General features: G+C 43.6%; 1 protein-coding gene across 3 annotated transcripts in view; it reads right to left on the minus strand.

The window, feature by feature from the left end:
* MEP1B (meprin A subunit beta) overlaps positions 1–27,217 on the minus strand; it is a 389,272-nt gene that overhangs the window by 204,224 nt on the left and 157,831 nt on the right. For all 3 annotated transcript variants that reach the window (XR_013610541.1, XM_078687361.1, XM_078687359.1), the window contains one exon: positions 15,416–15,533. Coding sequence is in view for 2 of the 3 variants with exons in the window: in XM_078687361.1 (XP_078543487.1) it covers positions 15,416–15,533 (118 nt within the window). In the remaining variant the exon portion in view is untranslated. The remainder of the gene's footprint in view (positions 1–15,415; positions 15,534–27,217) is intronic.

A 27,217-nucleotide genomic window follows, 5' to 3' on the forward strand; every position in this document is an offset into this window, starting at 1 on the left:
TAAAAGGAGAAGCAGCATCTGTGGCGATCCGCCAGAAATTGAGAGAGACAGATATAGCAGAACAACCATTTGAACTTGCCAGAATCATAGAAAAATCCTATGAAGAACTAGGTAGAGATAGTTTGGGTGGGAAACCAGTAAAACCCCAACTAACTGAAAATCCTGAAAAGATATTTATTAAAAATAATCTAAACACTCCAAAAAAGAACTGGGATGGAAATAAACAATCCACTCCCAAAGAAAAAAGATTCCAGTCCAGAGGAAGGTCTCCTCGGCGGAGAGAAAGATCTCCGGACCAAGGACACAAGTTTCCCCAGAGGGAGCCCTCTGAGAAAAGATACAACCTTAGAAATAGGGATAATCTGAAGAAACCTTATAGATATCAAGATATTGATACACGTCCCTCTCGATCTTTTCAGACTTCCTCGCAGAAATCGGAAAGAAGAGGACGGTCAGAACACAGGGAAGAGCACTTCAAGTCCAAAGACAAGGAACCTGCTCATCAAAGTAAAAAATTACAATTTCCAAGAAAGAAGGTAGCCAGTATTAAAATAATTAAACATGCCGAGGATACTGAGGACACAACTGAAAAACGGAGAGTGGGCCCAGACAATGCTAGACAGCGCAGCAGAAGTGACCATAGCTCGCAAGATCCTAATGAATCTTCTGGAGACAGTGGACACGAATGAATACATTCAGGTGGAAACTGCAGATACCAGGGTTAGCAAACTTCATAAAATATACGAAATAACATTGCGTATAGAGGGAGATAAGACTAGGAAAGTAAGAGGTCTATTTTGGTATAACCTTTCAAAAGGCTATGACATCCTTTTAGCTGAGAAAGACTGGCCACCAGAGTTTGTCAGGGAGTGCCCTCATGGCGAAGAAATGATTATGCCTGCCTTCTCAAATCATATTCCAATGCATAGAAAATATACATATGCAAGAAAATGGGCAGTAGCCCAAGCTCCTGCATTACATAAGAATCATGTAGGATGGGATGAGGACTCTCCTCCTCACAAAATCCAGTTAAAATGTCAACCAACTGCACAGAGGCAGTACCCAATTAAGCAAGAAGCTAAAAAACAAGTCAGGGAGATCTTAGATCAACTTGAATACCAAGGGGTGATTGAAACATGCACCTCTCAAATGAACAATCCTTTGTTTCCTGTCTCCAAGCCAGACGATTCATATCGTCTAGTTTTGGACTACATGTTGCAAGACATTTGCAGTACAAAATTCACACAGTGCAGCACTAATGAATAACATCGTGCGCAAAAAATACAAAACGACATTAGACATCTCTAATGGATTCTTTTGTCAAAACATTGCACCTGAAAGCAGGTATTTGACCGCTTTCTCAAGAATGGGGTCACAAAAAAATTTCTGTCGACTCCCACAGGGATTCAAGAATAGCCCAGGATTATTCTCAGCAAGGGTAACAGAGTTACTACAAATGTATGATAATGAGGCATTATCTTATGTCGATGACATCTATCTAACAGATGATGACTTGGTCTTGGACACTCACTTGAAAAGAGTAAACACCATAATACTTAGGTTTGCTGCAGAGGGTTACAAATTCAACTTTAAAAAGTCACAAATTGCCCATCTAACAGTCCTGTTTTTAGGATATGAATTATCAAGTGAAGGCAAAAGCCTAGCGGACAATTTCTTAGAGAAATGCGCTGTCCTCCAAGCACCAAAAACGCTGAAGAACTTACAATCAATACTAGGTTTCCTGAATTTCGGAAGAACTTATATTCTAAATTATGCAGAGAGGGTTAAACCTCTCTATGAATTAATAAAACCTGATTTTAAACCAATCAATTGGACTCAAAAACACACAGCAATCTTGAGATCATTGCAAACAGACATGTTAGTTAAAACAAAATTGCAAACACGCGAAAACATACGCAACCTTGTAATCCGAGTCATCCCAGGAAGATGCGGATTCACGTACCTGACCTCTAATGAGGGAGAAAAGGTACCAATAGCTTACAAATCACACTTGTACACACAAGCTGAAAAAACATTCAGTCTTACAGAAAACATTGTAAATGCGGTTCAAACTGCTGTAGCAAAAGAAAGAGCCCAAGCACAAGGCAAAAGGATAACTGTTTTAACAGCAGAATCAGCCTTTGAGGCATTAACAAGCCCACGCAATTTGACTAATGTGGCATTAGATCCAAAATGGATCGAATGGGAAAATTCTCTTGCTGCAGAAGACGTGAAATACTATTTTGACCCGAACATGAAAAAACAAAAATTTTTAACATATTACAAATAATATCCTCTGCCAATCGAAATTCTGCCCCTACAACTTTACGCCTGTGTAATATATACAGACGGATCAGCACAACCCGCAGTTTGGGGTAAGCAAGCTTACAGTGCTGCGTGCGCGGTTGTTAAATGCCGGTGGCACGGATGTAAATTGAGACCACTGGTAACTATGTCTCAATCTGTAAAAGACAGTTCAGCTCAACGAACTGAACTACTAGCTTTAAAAATGGCGCTCGATATTGCCGATCGCGAATTCCCCACACTAATAGTGTGCGATTCGCATTACTGCGTCAAATCTTACAATAATGACTTGCAGAACTGGGTTCAAAACGATTATAAAGATGACACAGGTGCCATAATAAAGCATAAAAAGCTTTGGGAACAAGTAGGTGTTTTGCAGAAAGAACTACAAAAGACTCACGTGATACATACACTGAGTCATCAGCGTGATGGCGTTCACGCTGCAGGGAATTCATTGGCTCACAGAGCCACAGCGGAAGCAACTCAACCGGCGTCCGTAGCCACAAAAAAGCGTTCAGAAAAATACATAGACGGGGAAACAATGCTGGCGGTAAAAACATCTTCAAAAGACGACCGTGCAGCACTACCCGTGAACTATCCACTCAATTATACATACGTAATAGATGCAAACTCCGTTCCTTTTGCTCGAATCCCTGGTGTGGGGGATAGAGTGATTCCAAACACGAACAGGAGAATCTTCTTGATTCAAGAAGCACATATGGGATTAGGTCTAAGGCACCAGGAGATCAAGACATCTCTGAAAGAATTACAATCAGAATACTGGTGGCCGGGGATGAGCCTGCATAACTACAAATTTGCAATGGGCTGTCAAAACTGCAACAGAGATCGCAGTGGCGAACCGGCTGGAGTAATGCCAGGACCCTTCTTTTAGAAAGCATAAGTCTATATATACGCAGAAATCCGATAGGAGAAATGCGTCCCATTAACATTCAAGACTAGATTCACTTAAAATGTAGACCCCAGCGCTCGGCTGACACCAGAACTGTTATAAAAGATTTGCGAGTCCATATCGGCACATACGCAATTGGCATGCTACATTCTGACCAGGGTCCTGCTTTTAGCTCTCAAGCTTATAAGGAGGCCATGACCAGTATGGGCACTGCATTGCGGTACTCTTGTCCCTTCCATCCTGAGGGAAATGGGATTGTGGAAAGAAAAAACCGGGACATAAAGCAATCTATAACGGCGAGGGTATTAGGTTCGGGTGATGGGTGGGTCCAACATTTAACAAGTGTCCAACGTAGTCTTAATAATCTGCCAAGAAATTCTCTGAAAGGTTTCAGTCTGTGCGAACTATTGTTCAGGACTAGAATGCATATTCAGGACCTCGATAGTCAGACTTCAGTGGTAGAAGAAAAATGCTTTGACATCAAAGATAGTTTGGCTATTTTACAGGACTTAAATGAAACAAGAAAAGGCCTGAGCAACGTAAAGTTAAAACAGCAGCCAACAGCCACTGAAGATAAACCACCTGTCCCAGAAAGGCCTGTCTGGATTCCAAAGATTGGGGATCTGGTCAGAGAGAAGATCGTGGTGAAGAAGGAATTTGGGCCTTTTTACAGAAAAGCAGTACCTGTCTTAGCTGTCAGCGGAACAAGATCAGTTGTACTACCGCCCCTTGATGGTAAAAAGGAGAACCAAGTTGTATCCATCGACCTGGTAAAACCACAATCATGTGGCCAATAATAAGTAGTAGGCCCAGTGGACTCCCAAGAAATAGCAGAGTACCAAAACTTGCTACAATACAAGAGGTTCAAACTGAGAGACTAATCACATTTGATAAACCTGCAGTGAATGAAAAAGGACTATGCAACAATGCCATGGAACTTGTGCCTCTTGAAACCCAAATTGCAACAGTTTGTCAAGAAATACCAGTCTACAACGATGTAGCCTCAGACTATGCTAATGAAACAAAAAATGCAAAAGCAACTGAAAATCCAGAAGCAATTCCAACAATTGACAGAACTGCATCTGGCTACTTCATCAATTTCGATAACTTATCTGAGGATCCAAGCGAGCCTGAAGAAACGTTAGCAACAAAAACTTTTAAAGACAAAGTAACGGAACTCTTTCATCAACTTAAAGAAACCTATCTGATTTCTCCATGGATTGAATTTTGGATTGTGTTAGGTGTACTTTTCCTCCTACTTTGGCTCATCATGGTTCTTTGTTTGGGAAAATTCATTGAGGGAAAATACACTACAATGGACACAGCAAGTCAGAACATCAACTTGGTCCTAAAGCCACACAAGTCATCTCACATCGAGAAAAGAGAACTATCATCAGTGAATGTTACAGCCAATCCAATACCCGGTGGGGTAGTATGGGACAAAACGGATTACGAAATCTATGGCCCGGTTGAGCTCTTGAAATATCCACACCAGTTCAAGGTTTCATTAAGTGACTTTGTAAAACCGAGTACATTCTCTGATGATTGGGACTTTGAAAGTATTAATGATATGATGTCAGATTTAGTAATGTCAGCAAAATTTACAGAACATGATTACTTACAGGGTTCATCAAACTATGAAGAAATGTATTGTTATAATCACTTTGCACATCACTATTTGCATAAATCTGCTCAGCCTAGAAATGTTTTTAATTATAATCAATGGGAACATTGTGCAACTCCACCGAAAGGTAGTTCAAAAACATTTTACGGGAAATTCCCGTACTTCTCAGGGTTTAACACAAGTGAAGCAGAAACATTTTATTACAAACTGTTAAATAAGACAGGAATGAAAACAATGCTGACAAATACTAAATTGATCTATTCGGAAACATTTTATGAAAAAATGATTACATTTGGTTTTGATTTCTGGAAAAACAACATTGAAACAAAAACCATGGGGTACCAAAGATTGGCAGGTACAAGATTTAGAAGCATTATTTAGAGCCTGCATGATCCCAGAACAAATTATATTCTTGAATGATACCATCCAACAGACAACCTGTCTTGGCCTAGCCAAAATTAAAGACTTAAATAAACCGTCTATTCCAAAGCCAACACCTGACAGTAATAGCACTACAGATGTTGAGATAGACTAATCCTTTATTTTTAACCAAAACAGAACACCTCCTGATTGGAAAAAATGGTTGATCTGGCCCACAGACACAAATAACTGTCAAGATAGATTCCTGAACAAAACACAGGGGTTAAAAATGGCCAGGCCAGACCCAAGATACTCCCAGAGACAACATCCAGGGATAGTCACAACATACAGTGTAGGGAAACTCTGCCTCGAATGGCTACAGAAATCCACACTGGCCAAAATTAAGCAACACTTGACTTTACTTAAAGACGGTGCTGACTTGCGTGATTTCATAATGGGACCACGCAAACAGCGTCAAAAACGTTTCATAGCGGCCGATATATACGCTACTTACAACGAAGCTTGGAAAGTAATGCAAATTGAAACAGCAAAAAAAATACGAGAAATTGATCGTATTAATTTGGAAAAATCACTTTCTGTTGTGGACACTTGGTTAATGACTCTGTCCTCCAGGATATATTCACTGGACAGTATTGTATCATCTGCTATTGATATAATAGAGCAGGACTTACTAATGTTACAACACGGTCAGTCCCAATTACTTTCTATTGTACAGCTTGGGTGGACGTTGCAAAATCTGCGTTCAGGCTACGTGCCCTGGCGTTTAATCAACACAACGTCATTATTCTCTATCTTTAACCTTACTGATACACAAATCTGTTTGGCACAAAAAGGAGCAGACTATACGATTCTGAGCATTGAAAAACTTGAGAGATTACCATTGACAATGTCAGAAAGACCTGTCATTGAATGTATAATACACGGAATAATTACAATTCCGATAACAACTTTCCAATTTAAATACTGCCAAGAGTATATACCAGCGGGCCAGTATGAAAGGTTGGGTAAAGGGTACATTAAGTCATCATGGAAATTACCTTATACACACACATGTTACAGTGAAAAGAAACAGAATGTATTTCTTAGTGGAAAAAATTGTAAACGATCACTAAGCGGTATACTTCTGTGTCAAGGTATTAATCTGCATGGGGCCTGCGAGGGGAATTCAAATAACCTTTCATGTCACCAGCACGGCACACCTGCAACACGAATAGAGCCATTCTTTAGACGGCTTTCTAACTGGAGTTATATTCTAATAGTGGACCACAGCTGTTGTGGCATGGTGCCAGGGAAAGCCTATCTCGTAAGCGTGAGTTCCATGGTCACTTGCTGTATGCAAGTATTGTATCCAAACAGCACTCCAGATACGGAGGCAACAATTTGGCCTTCTTTGAATAGCTCTTCTATTCGAATTGATACTTTAAGTAGAATAAAGTCTGTACTTTTACAGACAACTGTGCCCTTAACGTCATCAAAAGAAACGTATGATCTGCAAGTTGCAACGACAACGGCAGAGATACATAGCCTTTTATCAACAAATTGCCCCGTGCATTTCGTAGAAATGCTAAGCCAAATTCTAAATATGTCAGATACCAGTGGTATCCCACATATATTTAAGACAAATTTTTCGGGACTGTTAACACCCTTCGAAACACTTCTGGGCATTTTTCCTAATTTTGTCCATTCTGTCTTTGGCGGCCTACCACTTCTGTTGGGACTCGTAGCAGGCATTTTATATTTGATACTTCTGCTCCGATATGGCAAGCCAAGTCGCAGACAAGACTCCAGCAATGATGGAAGAAACGATCCTAGCTATACGCTATCGGGACCGCATAACTAAAGTCCTTGGATTAGCCCGGCTAAGAGATCTGAATATGACCTGGTTTCTTTCATTCAGACCCATCTGGCAGAACTGCATCTTACCTGTGCTTCGATGTATGCTATGCGGAGAAGAATGCGTGTTGGACGTCTGTCTTACACTACCATCAGCAGTACCATTGGATACAGATACTTTGCTAAGTCCTGTAACGGCTCATGTATCTTGTTGTCCCCAGCGGCTACCCATTCTGATGACGGCATTCGTTGAGACTTCACCACTACGGTTAGGTGGTAGTGAAGTACGAGATGAGAGCAGCATCACCCAGGTACGACCTTCTGTGAGCATTGCTGATCCTGACATCGACGATAGCAATCATGCTCAAGACTGCACTGTTGCGGCATTTTCAAACTTGGTCGAACTTTCACCTGAAGCCGTAGACCAATTTTTTGAGAGTCTGTCTGAAATGATGGTCTCCCCTGAACAGAAAGAAGAAACTTTAAAGCAAAGAGCACACAGTGTTCTCTGAACTCTGAATTCGGCCTTCAGCTTTGATAAACAAAAGCTACTGAAAACATTTGGAACTATTTTTTCCCCTGAAGCGAAATTATTTTTTCCACTTCCAAAATATTTACCTTTTTCTGGCACATGTACTCTGCTTAAAGTAGAACTATTCTTAGAGAAAAGAGCTTCTATTTTTTTAGGAACTCTAGAGACAATATATTACATCAGCCTCTAGCACATTTACAACAAATGTATTTATATGTGATGGAATGGTCTCGTCCTTCTTTTCTGTACTAAGAGCCATTTCATGTGTAAATTTAGCAAATCATTCTGCTCATATATATATATGCATCCTTTTAACTGAATTATTACACTGCTTGAATAGCGTACAGTACCAATAATCATTTTTGTGTATTTCGTATGCACCATTTCAAATGCAATAAATGTATTTTGGGGTGGGTTGGAATACACATGCACCTTTATATGTTTACTATTGCTTAGTTTTAGTAATGATGGACATTAGATCGTGGAGGGGGTATTGTGTTTTTATCTAGGAACCTAAATCGATATTTCTATTTTATGCCCTTGTACGGTTATAATAAATAATATCCCTATAAAGGCATAAGGAATCATATCCATATTTAGTCGTAGCCCATGCAGTCACATTAAGCAAGGCTACTTCCCCGGACTCCTAGAAAGCACAACGAGTTCTATAAACAAAACAAACCTCCAGCAACCTGGGAAATCCCCATTGCTTTTGTTTTGGTTTCGTCCTAGAACTCTTGTGAGGCACTGTAAGAACGGCCAGTTCTTAGTGACATCTTTATTGACGTCTTATGTCCAACCTTGCGTCAAACCTGGCACCTTTCAGGTATAAATATACCAACGCTGCCTTAAGCAAACACACGGTGGTGGTTTTGGAGCAGAGCAGCTATCTACTTGCCTGAGAGCCCAGCTGATGCGAGAGCCCGTGGACGCTGCCCTTCCTCTTTGACGCACTGAGAGAGACGCTGTCTTTTCTCCTGCCGTGAAATCCAGCTCCGGTGTTTCCAGATACCTTCGCGGGTTACTTAGATATCGAGTCCTGAGAGAGAGATACAAGACCTCCTGCTTTCTATTAACCCAGGTACGGAGCTGACTAAAACCTTAGAGAGAATTCTTGACTCAGATTCTTGGCAAAAACCAATTTAACTTAAACTGCTACTTACTTACTCCTTCCCACGTATTAGGCTTAGGTCAGGTACACCGGGGTAGGCGTATTTAGAAGCACCAGTTGAGTACGTTAGTCAATGTATATTTGTATGTATATATTTTATCTATTTTAAAGTATCTTATGGCTAAGAAACCATATCAATGCTTTTACAGTATTATTTCTTAATCCTCCTTTTACTGTACGCACTTGACTTTACTATAAGTATAGCAATTGTGGCAATTCATTTCTCTTGCATGAGAAAGAAGACTGCTCAATAAATAACACCTTTTATTGAAAACGCCCGTCTCTCTTTTCTCTGCACTCTGGTGAAACTAAGTATGCACACTTGACTGAGTAAAATAGCTGTCTATTGTTTTCACACGACTCTAGAGATACACTCTTATTCTGAGGGAGCAAAGTTGTCATGTTATATGGTTGTCAGAAGCTAATCCCTTCTTGTCTATCCAGAGAGGTTAAACTCCTCCTCGTTTAGTCGAGAAAGTTTCTAGTGACCTCTGAGCTAGCTGGCAAACCTTAAGTCTAATATAGTCAGTAGAGACCTAATCGACCTCAGTCCTACGTCTACACTGCTGAATATATTATTCCAATGCGCAGAGCCTATTGGGAATATAGGAACTACACTACAAAGGAGGGCTGCACTTGGCTCCTTGAGGACTGCATTGGACAGAATCGTGCCCGGGTGCTTCCGATCCCAGAGATATGCATCTTGGAGGCAATGATTTGATGGAGCTCAGAAGGAAGGCTTATTTGAACTAAGAAGGGTAATGCAATGTTTCTTGAGAATTTGTTGGCATGGTTAGTTCAGCATCCACCGTATGATGGGTTGGGCGCAGATGGAGGGTGAGGTTTTGATTGGTGGGGGCATTTTGAGTCCATGTGCAGCATCCTTTTATACCTAAATACCAACAATGTCACTGGGCCCTCTAAAGGGTGCTGGCAACAAGTCAAAAGGAGGATGCAGAAGTGCAGTGGTCGCTGACCCACGGTCCTTACCTGGAAACCACCCACGCAGGAGCAGTTGGCGCAAGTTAGCTCAGGCCCTGGGGGGAGGAGGAATGTGGGTGCAGGGTGTGCCTGAGGTAGGTATCCTAAGGGCAGCCGATCCCCCTGCACAGGAACTCCCAGTCTGGCAGGGCGGTTGCTGGGGTCCTCCCATACGGAGGGACCCATCCATGTCCTTTATGGAAAAGGGTTTTTTAAAAGGAAGGTCCCGAAACTAGTCATGATCTCAATCGGAACGGTTATGTTTCCTGCGTGCACAGGAACAACCTAGTTATGGTTAGGTCACTGCCATGTACTAGAATAACTGTTAAGGCTAGGTCTCAACTTTGTAAATAAGATGTAATTATTGTGGGTTACAGTGCATAAAATGTTGTGTTTTTGTGTATATGTGTAATAAATACGCCCAGGGGTCTTATGATTGCTAACCCAAAGTACTGGACTTGGGCTCTGTCATTGCTGTGGGTGTGTTAGGGGGGTAGGGTTTGGAGGGCTGCAGGGGTCATCAGCGACCACCTGGCCATATAGAAATGAGAAACAATTGAATGTATGTACACAATGCCTGTCCTGCATGGCAAAATAAACTAGGCAAATACTAAAAACAGTAATGCACTGAAATAGAAAAAACACATACAATGTAATTTAGAACTGATTGCTATCTCAATGATAAATTGTGGTGTGCACAACAGTAAATAAACAAAATGGCAGTAAAAAATAAAAGCATTCTAATTAAATGAATATGGAGGAACTATGGGTTACTATGGGAGTCCTCAGTAAAACAGTGCATTGAATATATGTGTGTTTGTGACAAATTCCATGCAATAGATCAAGAGATTGTTATTCTACAAGTTTAAATGCAAGATTTCACTAGTGCCTGAAAAAACATACTATATAAATGCATCAATGCTGTGCGCTATTAACAAAACACAGGAAGCAATTGGTACTGCAACAGAAAACAAACAAAATACAGTCTCCGTATGCTCAGCCAATGTGCTTTTTGAATGGGTATAATGAAGTACAGCAGAACTGATTTCTAGGTTTTACCTAAACAGCTCATACAGTGGACTTACAGCTCGCCAATAGCTTACCACTTTTTAGCTTCAGCATCACTCTCATTTTCTTCATCCCCATGTGCCATGGCATGCAGGCGTCATGTTCTCTTCTTGTATTTGGCCCCTCCCTGGAGCATAGACCAAGTAACTCCAATGCTCCTGTTTTTGTCACTCCTTTTTTCTTTGTGTTCAAGCACTCCATATGAGTGCTTGTGATTTCAATCCGTCTCCCATATCCTAGTCCATATAGCTTTTATTCATTCCCTCCCAACTGTCCCTTCCATGTTGCTTCTCTCACCCACTACCCTTTACTCTATGCCACTGCACTATACACCTCTGCACTCTATGCCACTCTACATCATTCTACACTAAGCCACTCTACTCTTCGACCCTGCACTCTATGCCAATCTGCTCTTCTCTACGTCACTCTATTCCACACCACTCTATGCCACTGCACTTTACATCACTCTACTCTGCACCACTTTTCTGTACACCACTGCACTCTATGCAACTACACTCTACACCACTGCATTCTATGCCATTGCACTTTACGGCAATTTACTCTGCCCCACTCTACTCCACACCACTATACTCCATGCCACTGCACTCTACTCTGCACTACTCCATGCCACTGCAATCTACACCACTGTACTCTACACCACTCTAGTCTAGGCCACTGCACTTTATGCCAAAGCACCTTACTCTAGGACACAACACTCTACTCCACTCTATTTTGCACCACTCAGCTCTACATCACTGCACTCTATACTACTGCACTCTGCTCTCTGCCACTGCACTCTACGCACTCTACACCAATGCACCCTGCTCCAATTTACTGTCATTCTACTCTACTCTACACTACTGCACTCATCGCACCCGCACTCTAAGCCACTCTAATCTACTCTACGCCACTTTACTCTTTACCACTTCACTCTATACCACTTTAATATACTCTGCACCACTCTACACTATACCACTGCACTCTATGCCACTCTACTCTGCACCACTTCACTCTATGCCACTGCACTCTATGCCACTGCACTCTGGGTCACAGCACTCTGGGTCACAGTACTCTACTCTGCATCATTTTCTGCAACTGCACTTTACTCTGCACACCTCTACTCTAAGCCATTCCAATCTGCACCACTTTAATCTACGCCACTGCACTCTACTCTGCACCACTCAACTCTACACCACACTTCTCTACTTTGCACCATTCTACGTCACTGCATTGTACGCCAATACTACTACTGCACTCTATGCCACTCTACTCTGCGCCACTGAACTCTATGCCACTGCAATGTGCACCACTCCACTGTATGCCACTCCACCTTTATTTTTAAACTGTAGTAATAGATAACTACTCTTGTTAGAGAAATATGATGGGAAAATCATTTGTTTTACACAAACAGATCTAAACACAAGTGTTCAATCATACTTACAGTCTATTGAAAAAACATAAATAGACACCCTAACCAGTATCACAATACAGAGGGACTGTATATTTTGCTCCTCTTTTCCTGTCCGGCCTACTCCACATATAGTCTGTGTAGGGGAGTGGAGGTGGATTCAAAGGGGAGGTCAGGACGAATTCAGCTTGGTCACGACCATAACTATTCCCCCCTCTCCCACCTGGGACACGACTCTGTCTGTAAGTTAGGCAGTCAATATAAGTCAGGCATACTAGTGGTGAACATCCAATCAATGCTCTTCATCCTGAGGTAGCTGATGTTTGTTATGAGTCTGATGGGTGGGGGGAAGGAAAGGACAGGAGGCAGAACAGATGGATTAAGACAGTTCTCAGGGGGCAACAGGGTCAGAAACAGGGTCCGCTCAGAAGAAAAGAGAATAAAATAGGCTGCATAGGTTTAGCACATGATCAAAAAGGAAAGCTCACAGACGGATTGGTATAAGAATTAAAAATGGGAAAACATATAATTGCGGCTAGAATCAGGAAATGAAAAAAGAAAAAAATTGACGTGTCAACAAAACCAATAGTTTGGTCAAGCCTGGAAAGTGGCATTTAGTAAAGAATGGACATTCACGCAGGGGCAAGTACTGGAAATGCAAGATTGCAGGATACAGGATGCACAATGAAAAATCTTCAGAATCTGCTTCATGCAAACTTTGCTTCAGAGAAAGCCTTAGAGAACATTTTGAAAAGGTCTCAAAAGGGCTGTGGGATTATATGGCAGCAAACAATGGCATTGCTTCAAAGGGGTGCATAAAATAAGGCTATGATGATTTAAGGAATCAAAAACTTTTTAATTCAAGTTTTGTAACGAGAAATAGGGAGATTTAGAAACTCCTGGCAAGTATTTTCAGGACACTTCCCATTTGTAACTGCATTCCAAGGTGTCTCCTCTTTCCTTCTTACAGAAATACAAAATGTAATTGGGCGAAGGTTCCAGTGCTTAATTTGAGCCAGTGGTTTCCGATGCTCAGCACCAGCACTTAATTGTCAACACTGGAGCTTGACAGTCTGCCCCAAGGTGGCGCCGTCTGGCTAATTTAGACATTAGCACAACAACAGTTAATTATTAATTCAATATTCATTAAAAATTACTATTACCTGCTGCTCATGACACTCTTATAGCTTTAGTGGCCTGAAGTAGTCCGAATTGTCACACTTGTAGGAGTGTGATGGTTAGTAGTTGTGTTGTTACAATCATTGGCAGTATGGCAGGGGCAATGTGTGGTGCAAGCTGCAGTGGCCTCCTGACCAAAACCTGCCACTTTTTTTTTTTTTTTTACAAGTTAAGCATTGGGAGGAGCCTGTGTACAGTGAAAACCTTGGAAATGCAGGGATATGTGGGGGAAGGAAGGAAATGTTGTGGGGAAGGGCCCATGCCTGGGGTCGAACGTCCATGATAGGAGATCCCCAAAAATCTGCTACTTTACAGATTGTAGCTCTTATTCTACCTTCTGCTAAAATTTCGTCAGAACCTCACATCCATGACATGATGTTCGATGCTTTTGAGGGAGATTTAGGGCAGCACAGCAGCAAATTTATCGTCTTTGCCTTAGATTCTATGGTTTATCAACCAATCGACCGGGTTGAGAGAGAAGTCTCAGACTTGATGCGAACTCTGGCTAAGCTCCAGTTAAAACAATCAAGTGTCAGGCTGTAAAGACTGGCTTCTACAAGGAATAAAGAACTTCCCATTGGTAGCTAGAAACAAGTAGCAGGGCCAGCTTTTAAGTGAGTGTGTGTGGTTTATGAGCATCTGCACCAAAATCAACGTCGCGTTTAAGAACGAATCACAATATAAATCCTAATTAAATGTAGTTAAAAATATAATGGTTAAAATGACACAAAAAATAAGAAAATCTGAATTAGGCATCATGAGTTATTCAATAAGCAAACTATGATGTATCTGTCAAATACAGTCTATGCAAGCACAGGTGGTTTTAGGCACATTGATGTAGTGAGCCACCCGGCTCCTACCATACATTGTTGCCCCTGCAACTCCCAGTGGAGAAGCGTGGCTCAGTGGTTAGAGGCGGCAGACCTGGAAGCTGAGATCGGCCGTGGACCAGGGTTCGATTCCCCGCCTCGGCGGGTCTCGGGCTCAAAAATTCCACGGACTTGACAATTCTCGCTCCGGTGCCTACTCGATTCACGGGGTCACACTCTGCGACTCTGGGCAATAGCTTGCTTAATCTCCACTACGGCCCCTCGCGGCGGGATGCCTGGCTTTCACCTTGTGGATATCTCACAGGGGAATACCAGGACGGGTTCCCTAAGCAAGCGCCTTGATGCCTTCGGGTGATACGTGCGCTATATAAGTCGCAATACATTTACATTTACAGGGCCGGGCGCGGACCAGGGGATATAAATAAAGTGTGACGTCAGCGCTCATAGCTGACGACACGGACTGAAACGGTGTGTGGTTGTTTCTGTTATCCTCTGTCCTCCACCTAGGCCCTGTCACCACCCCTAGTGTGCCCCCATCAAAATAGACCCCCCCCTTACAATCACGATCTTTCTCTGTGCTGCTTTCACATTCATGGAGGCTGCGCTCCTTTCCTTAACCACATGCGTGCGGCCGCGATTTTCGCGCTGTGCGGCAATTTGAAAAAAAAGCCTTACATGACGAGCATGAGCATGCGAGCGGCGCAACTCATGACGAGCTCAGCTCGTCATGAGCATGGAAGGGGTTAAACGAGCTGAGTCTAACGAAAGGGGCATGGCTTCCATTGAAGTGAAAGCGCGGCATGGGGTGCTTTTACATAAAAAAACTTTTGTTTGTCAACTTGACAAAGAAATGCTTTTTTTTGTAAAAGTGCCCCCTTCCGCGCTTTCACTTTAATGGCGGCCACGCCCCTTTCTTTAGACACGGCTCGTCTAAAGAAAGGGGCGCCGCCGATATTAAAGTTAAAGCGTCGAATGGGTGTTTTTACAAATTAGGATTTGCAATGCAATAGATGTCGCATTTACAAAACACACGTAAATGCAAAACCTATTGCATTGCAATACTTGTTAATAATAAATTACAAACATTTAATAAGCTTCTGATTTAACAGATTACATGTATAAATCACTTCAAGAGATCTGAAAGCTGAAAAGTTTTGCAACACAGTGTATTTGATAATGTTTCTCCTCTCTTACCCGCTGCCCTTGAACACGGATATATAATTTGCTTCTCCTTCCCAGGGCTTGAAGTCAATGCAGGTTTTTAGGCGATACCTTTCAAACGCTTCCAGAATAAGGCCTTTTGCATTAATTTCTGTTAGAAATAAACAAAAGGATAATTGAAAGACACAGAATATGCAGCGAATGAAACATGGATTTGAGATAGCAAAAAAAGAAAAACGAACAATCATACTGAAATATGATCAGAATTTGTAGGACTACTCTGTCTTACAGTTTTATGTACATCTAGTTAGGAAGATACTTTAGCTCATTTAATGTATGCTGCCCATGAAACTGTTAGTTTTTTCCTGTTTTGTTCATTATGCACACATCTGCACCCCTTTTTAGTTTTGTCCATGATTAACACCACACAAAAGAAAATCATTTTTTAAAGGCATCCTAATGCTAATACCTGATCCCTAGAGCACATTTGATCTATTCATGCCCCCAAAAATGAATCAATAAATTCTAAACCAGACAGATTGGCTGATCGAAGTTTTTATCAAGTGCAAAGGTATCGGTACACTAAAAGATGTACATTGGCACCCAATATCCGGCATGATGGTCTTCAAAGTCAAGGGCTTGATGCTCCTGGCCTACTGCATGACTGACTTCTTTTGCTTAACAGCCTGGTCTCGTACAATTCCAATGTAACAGGGGGTCTTGTTCAAATAATCTCATCCAGGATGGAGTCAGTGTGCCCCGGGAGTGAAAAGGTTGAAGTGAGGAGTGCCGCAAGGCTCCTACGTAAGTCCCACACTCTTCAACATTTTATCAAGGTCATCACATACGTGGATGATACCCTACTCCTGCTCATGTATGATGGGGTTTTCATAAATGCAAAGGATGCATTTGCTCCCTGTAAGGTAGCGTTGCTTGACTGGCTGAAGGCCAAAAACTTGCAGTGGATCCCAGACAAAACTGAAATCTTATTGTTTGGGTGGAATCCCCTTCCCTTCAAGGATGGGTAAGACCATAGCCCAATAGTGTTCCCCCACCACCCCCTCCAACGGCGGTGGCTAGAAATCTGCGCATTATGTTTTGATGCCAAACTTTTGTTTGGTGCACAGATATTAATATTCATGAAATCTTGCTAATGGATCTTTTGCATGCTAAATATGTTTCTTCACTTGCTTCTGCATGATGATCAAGTTACAGTGGTCAGGACACTGATTCTTTCTAGGCTGTACTATGCCAATGTTCTGTAATCTGGGTCTCCCGGAAAACCTGACCCAGCGGCTACAATTTATGCAGAACATGGCAGTACGCCTACTGTATAAATTACATAAATACTTCTCAATGCATAAAGTACAAGGCAGTGAGCCTAACGCACCAAGCCCTCTATAACAAGGGGCCTATGTACCTCATTGATAGAATTAAGGAATACAGTCCAGGGAGGCCCCTGTGTTCTAGTAATGCTTGTTTAATTGTGGTTCCCTGTTTTAAAAGTCAACGTAGGTGAGGATCTTCCTTCACTGTATTGTGGAAACACCTGCCTGAATATTTGAGGTCCATCACGGAGGAAGTAAAATTAAACAAGCATTGGAAATGCAATAGGTCTCGGATTTATTTGAGTTCGAGCTAATGGCATTGTATATGGCAATGTCTTTTAGCCATGTGTTATGGAGTGTATGCATGTGCTGTGTAATGGAATTATGTGGTTTGGATTGGAATTGTTCACCCTGCACACTCACACACTGTTCACCCTGCACGCTCACACACTGTTTACCCTGCACGCTCACACACTGTTTACCCTGCGCGCTCACACACTGTTTACCCTGCGCGCTCACACACTGCTCACCCTGCGCACTCACTACTCTGCACTCACTACTCTGCACTCACTACTCTGCACTCACTACTCACTACTCTGCACTCACTACTCACTACTCTGCACTCACTACTCTGCACTCACTACTCTGCACTCACTACTCTGCACTCACTACTCTGCACTCACTACTCTGCACTCACTACTCTGCACTCACTACTCACTACTCTGCACTCACTACTCTGCACTCACTACTCTGCACTCACTACTCTGCACTCACTACTCTGCACTCACTACTCTGCACTCACTACTCACTACTCTGCACTCACTACTCACTACTCTGCACTCACTACTCAGCACTCACTACTCTGCCCTCACTACTCACTACTCTGCCCTCACTACTCACTACTCTGCACTCACTACTCTGCATTCACTACTCACTACTCTGCCCTCACTACTCACTACTCTGCCCTCACTACTCACTACTCTGCCCTCACTACTCACTACTCTGCACTCACTACTCACTACTCTGCCCTCACTACTCACTACTCTGCACTCACTACTCACTACTCTGCACTCACTACTCACTACTCGGCACTCACTACTCTGCACTCACTACTCTGTACTCACTACTCTGTACTCACTACTCTGTACTCACTACTCTGTACTCACTACCCTGCACTCACTACTCTGCACTCACTACTCTGCACTCACTACTCACTACTCTGTACTCACTACTCTGTACTCACTACTCTGTACTCACTACTCTGCACTCACTACTCTGCACTCACTACTCTGCACTCACTACTCACTACTCTGTACTCACTACTCTGTACTCACTACTCTGTACTCACTACTCTGCACTCACTACTCTGCACTCACTACTCTGCACTCACTACTCTGTACTCACTACTCTGTACTCACTACTCTGTACTCACTACTCTGCACTCACTACTCTGCACTCACTACTCACTACTCTGTACTCACTACTCTGCACTCACTACTCTGCACTCACTACTCTGCACTCACTACTCTGCACTCACTACTCTGCACTCACTACTCTGCACTCACTGCTCACAACTCACTACTCACTACTCACAACTCACTACTCACTACTCACTCACTACTCTGCACTCACTACTCTGCACTCACTACTCCCATGATTATGTAAGGCACAATTGGCATGAAAGCTGATCAAATGTCTGCCATGTCTAGATCACCCCTACACACTGAAAGCGGGAAATGTATATTACACAATGTATGCTGTAAAGGAGCACATTAGTAATTAGTAATTAGTATAATATGGGTAGGCCGGCAGTTTCAATGGGCATTGAGTGGAGCCATGTTACAGAATGTTAACAGTGATAACAGTGTGAATGCAAAAGTTAAAAATTGACGACAACTTATGATCCAGGGTCGTACATTTGCAACGATTACGAGAGTAAAATCAAGCTGTGAAATTTGTATAGTCCCATGCCTGTTGGTATGACAATATAGCACAGTGGCATAAAGTTAGGACAACAGGGCAGCAAGACAGTACAGCCCATAGGTACGTAGCTAAACAATATGTCCCCTTAACAGATATGCCAGCAATTACGTAAGTATAAAACCAGTACTGAGTGGTTACAACAAAGATGACAGGACTCAAGGCTGGCATGTTATTACAGTATACATCCCAGGGCCTTCTGTTGGCAGATAATGTTCCAGGGTCATAAAGCTATAACAGACTGACCACAGACTGTCGCAGTTACAACTGTATAATCTGGGACTGTGCGCACACAACAGAGTGACCTCAAAGATGCAGTTTGAACTATGCTACCTATCCCTTCCCTGCTCCAACCTGTTGTGAAATAATAGTAGTGTAGCATAGTGTAGCACATAGTCAGTGAGAGATGGTTCACACAAGAGGATTTACCTGCGCAGGAGATAAGCCAGTTCCTGTGCCAGATCCACGTTCTCCTCCTCATTCTCCTCGCCACTACCGTGGCGACCTGTGGACCGGCCCTCTGGCGGTTCCCCGGCACCGCCACGACTCGTGCTGCTACTGCGTAACCCCATCGCCCATGTCTGAGGGAAAGGACATCCACTCAACCTGGCCTCAAAGTGACAGAATCTCTACAACACTGATAGTAGGATATTTACAGAAAATGCTACCTCGTGGCGGTACACGTTATCGACTGCTGTCCTCACTACATGATATATCGCCGTGAACTGGTAGGAACTGAAGCCACGTGACACTCAAGCTCCCTTTCGGATACTTTACAACATTTACCCGTGACCCGCTAGCCTGGAATAGTCCCGAGGCTGCCTGGCCATCATCACACTTTCAGTAAATACTACCAACCGCCCACACACGATTTTAAACGATCCCAATCCACCCCAAACCGTGTGGTATCTGCTACAGCTCACCCACCTTAGATGTTTGGCCTCCCTTGCTTATGAGCAACAATCGTTCCGATCCTGACATTGATACCAAACTTACACTCTTGAAGTAACTTTCACTAAACGCATGCCTAAGCAACACCAACACAGAACAGATAATACACTAAATTAAAGCTCGATCTCTATTCCAAAGGACAGACACTAAAGTACCACCTACATAGCTGTAGGCAGTACAGTCAAGACACTCGTCTGATATAGTGCAATCAGAGCCCAGAATTTTGAGGGACAAAACGCAGTGGAATAATGTCTTACGCTTATGCAACGACACTAATTCACTGTTGCTTTTATTCAGCCTGACACCTATCAGTACACAACGCACCAAAATACATTCACTGATGTCTGTTTTATAGTCGACTCTAACACAGAAAAAGTCCGAATGTTCTACCTACCAATCATAATAGAGGTAAATAGCCCTTATCAACCAATCGGAACAAAAAGGTAATTAAAACGTAAAACGCGACCAAAACTAAAAACACCACCTACAACCCAGCTAGCCTACGAGGGCAGAGGACGCAGGGCCGTCTGAACACGACCGACCTCCTCTAGGAACGAGGAAACCCAAGTGACCCTGAACTTCAAAGTCTTATCTAATCAGAGCAAATGGGCTAGTGGCCCGAGAAACAGCGCCGCAAGCGATCGACAGAACAAGCAGCTGGATCCTAGATGACGGTCGTACGGGGTGCGCGCGCACGGTGTTTACATCTTTTTCACTGGGCGCTGAACGGTACAGTCTGCTTCCGGGTCACGTGACGGAGTAGGGCTAGCGTGCTAACTGCTGCTTTTAGGATTGGACGGTGCTGTTGCTTGTCAAGTGTGTGCTGCACCTACAAAGTGTAGAGGGAGAGGGAGGGAATTCGGAAAAGAAGACTCGAAACCGGCCGACGCGGGAATCGAAACCAGTGGTGCGCGCGCACCAGAGGAGCGGGGAGCACGATAACACGCCGAGACGAGGTAGGAGATGTGTGTGTGTAAGGGGGGGGTTCTGTGTGTGTATGCACGGCGGCGGCGGGGGGGGGGGAGTCTGTATGTGTGTGTATGCGCGGCGGGGGGGCTGTATGTGTGTGTGTGTGCGTGCGTGTGAGTCTGCTTCCAAGGAGCCATGGGAGACAGGAAGCGCGCGCGACCTGATCCCAGTTCCAAGGTTGCGCGTGCACCTCGCTTGTCTCCTGTCTCCCTTGACTTCGTAAAAGCGAGAATGATTACAATAGAGTCTCGGAACGGCAGATTGCTTCGCAATCTGTTCGCAGTTCCGAGACCTAAAAAGAGCTGAAAACACTCATATTCAAGCTTTGGTGATGACAAGACGCTGGTGGTTCTCTGCTTTGCTCTGTCTTTAGTTGGCTAAAGTGCCAGGATACTCTTTCTGAGTAGCTGTGCACTATAGAAGAATCCTTGATTCGTTCATTCATTCATTCATTCATCCCACCCATAATTAATTAATTAATTAATTGTGGGTTTATATAGCGCTAGAATCAACTCCCGGAGGAGTATCTCCGTGCTTCGACCACTGGGGAACCCGTCCTGGCTCACCCTGAGAGATGGTCCCTAATGGGTATCTCTAAGGTGCAACCAAGCATCCCCGGCGGTCTGGGGGGCCGTTGTGAAGATGAGGCAAGCTAATGCCCAGAGTTGCCGAGTGTGGTCCCTGACTGGAGTAGGCACCGAGGCGAGAATTATCGAGCCCGCTGACCCTGGTCCACGACCCTGCCGCGTCGGGAATCGAACCCTGGTCCCGGGCCGTCCTCTGCTTACGGGTCTGCCGCCTCTAACCAGTGAGCCACACCACTCCACTCCACTCCACTCTAATGATGTCAAGTGGGGGAAAAAACTTATGGGTTGGTCTCCCCCAATAAGCAGTTTCTTCCCTTTACAAAAGCAGCTATTTTGCCATGTGCACACTAAACAATTTGTCCTTACTTTTGCTCACCGCACACAATGTCCAACTGTGAAGCCCAGATTGTGACATAAGATACTTACTTTTGTTCTCAAATCCATTTCTGGAACTTCTCTACCATATCTCTCTCTACTTGCAGAGGCCACAATTGAGCGTGAAACCTTCATTTTCCCCGCATCATTAATGCTGCTTGGTCCTAGATTATGGAGAGGCATCCGTAACCAACCCACAGCCATCGCCTCCCTTATTTAAAACGAGCTGCTAAAAACCCACCTTCTTGCATCCCACCATTCTTATACTACCTCCATCTCCTGCCAGTGCCACCCAGCTTTCACCAATCTCATGTCAGCTTCAGTAGACCTCATATTGCAAAATTGTAAGACTTTGTAAATGCATGTGATACCTGTATGTCGTAGCTGCGAAGGTGTGTGTTCCACCACCCATTCTTCTCTATGTAACTCCCCCATTTACATTACTGTTCCCATGCTCTGTCTTGGTGAAAAAACACAGACCGACTGTATTAATGACTACCTCCTCCTAAAAATCCAGGACTGAGAAGAGCCAATCTCCACAAAACCTTCAAGAAAATGCTCAATGGCCATATCACGAACAGCTGCATTGGCTCACATTAAAGCTGAGCACCTATTTTTCTGTTTGCACTGTTTAAAATGCCTACATTTAATTCAAAATGTATCTAAGTTAGTGCCTGCGCTGCAGACGGCAAGGCTCAGAAAAGGTGAGCAGAGATTGACTCTCTATGGGTTTCTGAGCTTTGCTGTTTGCAATTCATACACTAACTTAGAGAAGGTCCAAATTAAATGTAAGCATTTTAGACTGCGTAGCACTGGTCTGAGTTAGTGGAGCCATTCATAATATGTCCTGCGAGAAACAATTCATAACACCTTACACTGCTAACTCTTATTTGCTTGCGTGTCTCTCAAGCCCTATCCCATTCATTCTCCTCCCTCCCCCAGTGGACCTAACCTGTCTGTCTCGCAGTCACAGAGGCTGCTTGGAGGCATGTAATACTCAATGATACAGTTTAATTAAATAGATACTATGTTTACCAATGGAAGAGACAAAACTCTATTTCAAAGGCTGAAAAATGTTGCATCGGGGGCTTAACCAGTCTTTGCCAGGGGTTCGATCCCCACATGTTGTGGCGATGCTTGCTACAAGAAAAGGGGTGCAGCCAACCTGCTCCAATAACCTCTCCTTCTCTGTATTTAGAGAATCTGGATTCATGTTGGTGGGTGTTATACATTGAAAATATTGGGGCATATTACCAAGGGGGGCGATAGGCAATTATCGCCGATTTAGCGTCTGTTTTTGGCCAATAAGCGGCGATAATTCAATCGCCCTATTAGCAAGCTGTCGCTAACTGATGTTAGCGACAACTTTTAGGCAATAGCGAGCGGTTTGAGGCCCGCGCATGTCACCGATGTTTATCGCTAATGACATGCAAAGTGGGCGTACCCAACCCGTTAGCGACTGAAAGCAGTCTATAACGTCGCTATCGCCTATTAACAAGGCAGGCGTAGCGTTGGAAATATTCACGCTAAGCGCGAATATCTCCAAATACTAACGCCTGCTCAGACCAGTTCTTAGCCATGTTATCCAATGGGTGGTGGATAACATGGCTAAGAGCATTTCGTCGCTAATGCGTGAATATCGCTGTATTCTCAGCGATATTCACGCATTTCGCCGCTATCGCTGGATATTTTAGCACAATGGAGAAAAACTTTGCTAATAGCATGTTTTCTCTGCTAACATATCCAGCGATAGGCAGTGATAAAAAAAAATGTGCTAAGCGCATTTAGCAATAAATATCGCTATTCCTTGGTAATATGCCCCATTGTGTCCCACAACAAGACCCTCATCGTTGGCTGAATCTCTGCCCTTAAGGGCAACAAAGCTGATGTCTGCTCCATGCCTGTCAGGGTACTCATGGAAAACAGCAAAACTAGAGCAGTTATAGGAGGGAATTGAAAAACGTTGATAGATCCTGTCCCAGGTCACTAGGGAAAACCAGGACAGCGCCAAGGGCCAGGGCAAAGGGATAATCAAGGACTTGACACCAGACCTGCCACTGACTCACCTCTGAAGTCTGAGCCCTCACAGAGACAAGGAATTTGCATTTGTTTCTTGTGTTCACAGCCCTAGCACACATATTGATTACCGCCCCCGCCCCGTCACCAGATCAGTTCTTGCTGGCCTATCGGCTGCTCTGTCTTATAAAGATATTTGATCTAACCCCTATTTTGCTGTAATTGTTCCAAGGCCATACCGCATCACCCAAGAAGTGGTGGCATGTTAACAGCGCTAAATATACACTGCTTGATGAGAAACATCTGTTGAGGATGCACTTTAGTGATTATTTGTAAGACAATGAAGGTTTGGTATCCTAAGATCAAATGCTGTACTCTACAGGAAAATAATTCTTAAGACGTTTAATGAAGAAATGCTCTGTAACATCATGAAAGACGGAGGAGGAGGAGGAGGAGGAAAACCAAAGAAGAATGTCAGCAGTGTGCAAAATTCTTGAAAGAGCATCCGAGGGTTTTAAAGAAGTTACAATTTGGCCTAAATTCCCTCTTCATCACCAAGCCCAATATGCATTCCCTCACCTAATTTTAAGGCAATATGAACATGTGGAAAAGGCAGGGAGGTTCTTGGTTCCACAAATGAGACAGCGGTTATCATTCTCTGTGATTCCAGCCATTCAGGAAAAGAAAGGCGTCCTTATCAAACACTCCCTGTACATAACAAAGGAATTTGCTTCGTGTTTAGCCACTCTGATCATGGAGATACCTGTGACATAAAAGCTAGAGGCCTCATTTATGAGGCCGTGCATCACTTTTACGCCGCCGGTGCGTCACATTTTGTGACGCACCAGTGGCGTAAAAAATGCGTCTTGTTGCGCCATATTTACAAAGTGACGCATCTAGGTAGATACGTCACTTTGTAAACCCCTGCGCCACAATATACCTGTGCCAGGTATAATGTATGCAAAGGGGCGTATTGACACAAGGAAGGGTTGTAGAAGTGACGCAGTGAAATCTATGAGATTTCACTGCGTCACTTTTAGGACGCCGTTGCGTCAAAATCCTGCGCCTGCCTCACAGCAGGCGTAAGACTGATGCATGCCCTTTCACATGGGGCTTGCCCCATGTGAAAGGATGCATTGCAGGAGTTGCGTCATTTTTGTAACACACTCCAGCAATGCGTCACTTTTGCACTTACAGATACGTCAGAAATACTGATGTATCTGTAACTCCTTGCGACATGATGCGTCATAATGTAAATATGACGCATCAGGAATGTCGCAAGGAGTGCGCACTGAGAAGTGACGCATCGCTGCTTTCACGCAGCGATGCGTCATTTCTCATAAATGAGGCCCTAGGTGCCTAAAGAGTAACACATCAAGTGAATTGACGTCTGAAGCATGACAAATGCTCGGATGCAATATCACAGGAGAATACATCACCAATGGATCAAAGATAAGACATATGAGAAAGAAGTGTACAAAGTCAATAGACTCAGGCTGTCTCTATTGTATGGTTTATAATGATGATGAAAACAGTGGATCATTGAACTCTGATTTTATGCCCAGAGCTGAATGTGGCTGGTTCTTGGTCTAGTTGCTTATCTGTCCAAGATAAGAACAATTCCTTTGTGAAGCTATAATGCCTTTCCACTATTGTTAAATGTGTGAAAGATAGGTGTCCACAGGAAGGGTTGCAGTTTAATGGAGGAAAAGCCAAGAGCACAAAACCTCCAGTGCGATGGATTAAAGTCTCAGAGTCTAGTAGAAGGAGCAGTCAGGAAGGAGACAACTCGGATGGAACTTGAGGAGAACAAGAGTAGGCAACTGCAGGCAGTATCCAACTAAGACACTAGAAGGGCTAAAATCGGCACAAACATAAAGGCAAAGTGGGCAAAGAAACTGCTGAAACATAATACAGCAGTGTTGCAATGCATTCAGAAAAGAAGGCTGTCCTAAAATAGTAGACAGACAAGTATAGGAAATTATGGAAACGATCACATGACGACTGATGACATGTTGGATCAGGAAAAGGAGTAAAAAAGGGAATACTGCTCCATAATAAATTTACCAAAGAGAGAAATTAAAGGCCTGGACTAGAATGAATCCTAGAAACCCTTTAAAAGCTTTTTACATGCCCTTAGACTTAGTCTAGGTGGAGTTTGCGGAGTTCCGCTATGCGAAACTCCACAAAGTGCAAAAAAACAACTCTGCTGCGCTACACGGAGTGCTGTAAGTGGTGGAGTGCGTTAGATAAATGCCGTTCGCAGTGATTTTCAGTGCCAGGTGCTTGTCCGCACTGTGCAATCATCGCGAACAGCACCATGCACAGCACAAGCGGGTGCTGCTTCCTTTCTGCCGCTCGAGTGGATTTTTACTCGAGTGTCAGCTTTCTCAACGTAAACGATCGGTTTCTTAACGCGACCGGTCGCGAGCATACGCGCCCACTCGCAATGAGAAATCTGACAGCCCGTGCTGAGAAATCTCACGAGAGGTTGATTTTCCACGCAAAAGCTCGCCAACTTGATGCTGACGATCCAGAGCGAGGAATAATCTCGCTTGGAGGTGGATTTTCTTCGCACGCGCACGCCAACTTGACGTTGACGAATGTGAGCGAGGGAAGTTTTTGAGAACTCAGCGAGCTCAGCGTAACACGGAGTGTGGAAAACTCCGCAAACTCCGCGAGCGGAGCTGAGTTCACTGCCCAGACTTACCATAGACAAGTGATAGAACTCCTCATCCTTGAGTTACTGGTGAGTCTTCAGCCCTAGCTGCATTGAGCTCCGGGATGGAACACGCAAGGCGCAGTCAGTGGAAGCCATGAAAAAGGACCGATAAGCTGGACAAGCAATGGCCTCAAAGAAGTGCAGGTATGATTGACCTCTTCCCACTACTACCGCCAACAGCCCTGCTCCTGTGGGATGCACCTGCTCGCAGAGATACTGCCTGAGAGTGGGTGCAACACTTGAATATAGCAAATCGAATCCCTCACCACCAAACCTAGTAAAAAACACATCCATGCTGCAGTTATTGTCCAACATCCCTCATGAATATCAACATCAAACTACTTGTCAAGGTTTTAGCCAGCAGACTTCATGTGATCAATGTAGACCTATCCACTCCTCTAAGATAGGTTTTGTCCCCCATCAACAATTTGCATGCTTTACTTCACCTACATTGGCAAATGAAACCTGATAAGGGCATTAAAATTAGCTCTCTCACTTGAGGCTGAGAAAGTGCATGGTTAAGCTGAGTGTCGGTATCTGTTGAGAAAATGTTATGGAGTCGGACTGGTCTACAACTTTATATATAGGTTCAATGGTTTACCCTAACCAAATATCAAAGAGTCAAATCTGAAGGGGAATGGGAGGTGGGGCGATAAGAGTGATAGTTTGATGAACAACATTCGGACAGGTTACGAGTAACCTGATTAGGTAGCTTGGCAAGTACCTGGGAAGTATGGATAAATCTTATTTAAATAAGTGTATGAGACGGAAAAGATGAAGGCTTGATGTGCTTTGGAACTGAAATTGCTGTACATTTAACCTATATATCTGTAGGAACGGCTTGCAGGCATGACTAAGAGTGTTTCTGGACAGCAGGGTGCATGTTTGTTTATGTTTGAGGTAGCAT

The sequence above is a fragment of the Lissotriton helveticus genome, chromosome 4_1 (assembly GCF_964261635.1).
Source record: "Lissotriton helveticus chromosome 4_1, aLisHel1.1, whole genome shotgun sequence".
Lineage (NCBI taxonomy): Eukaryota > Metazoa > Chordata > Amphibia > Caudata > Salamandridae > Lissotriton > Lissotriton helveticus.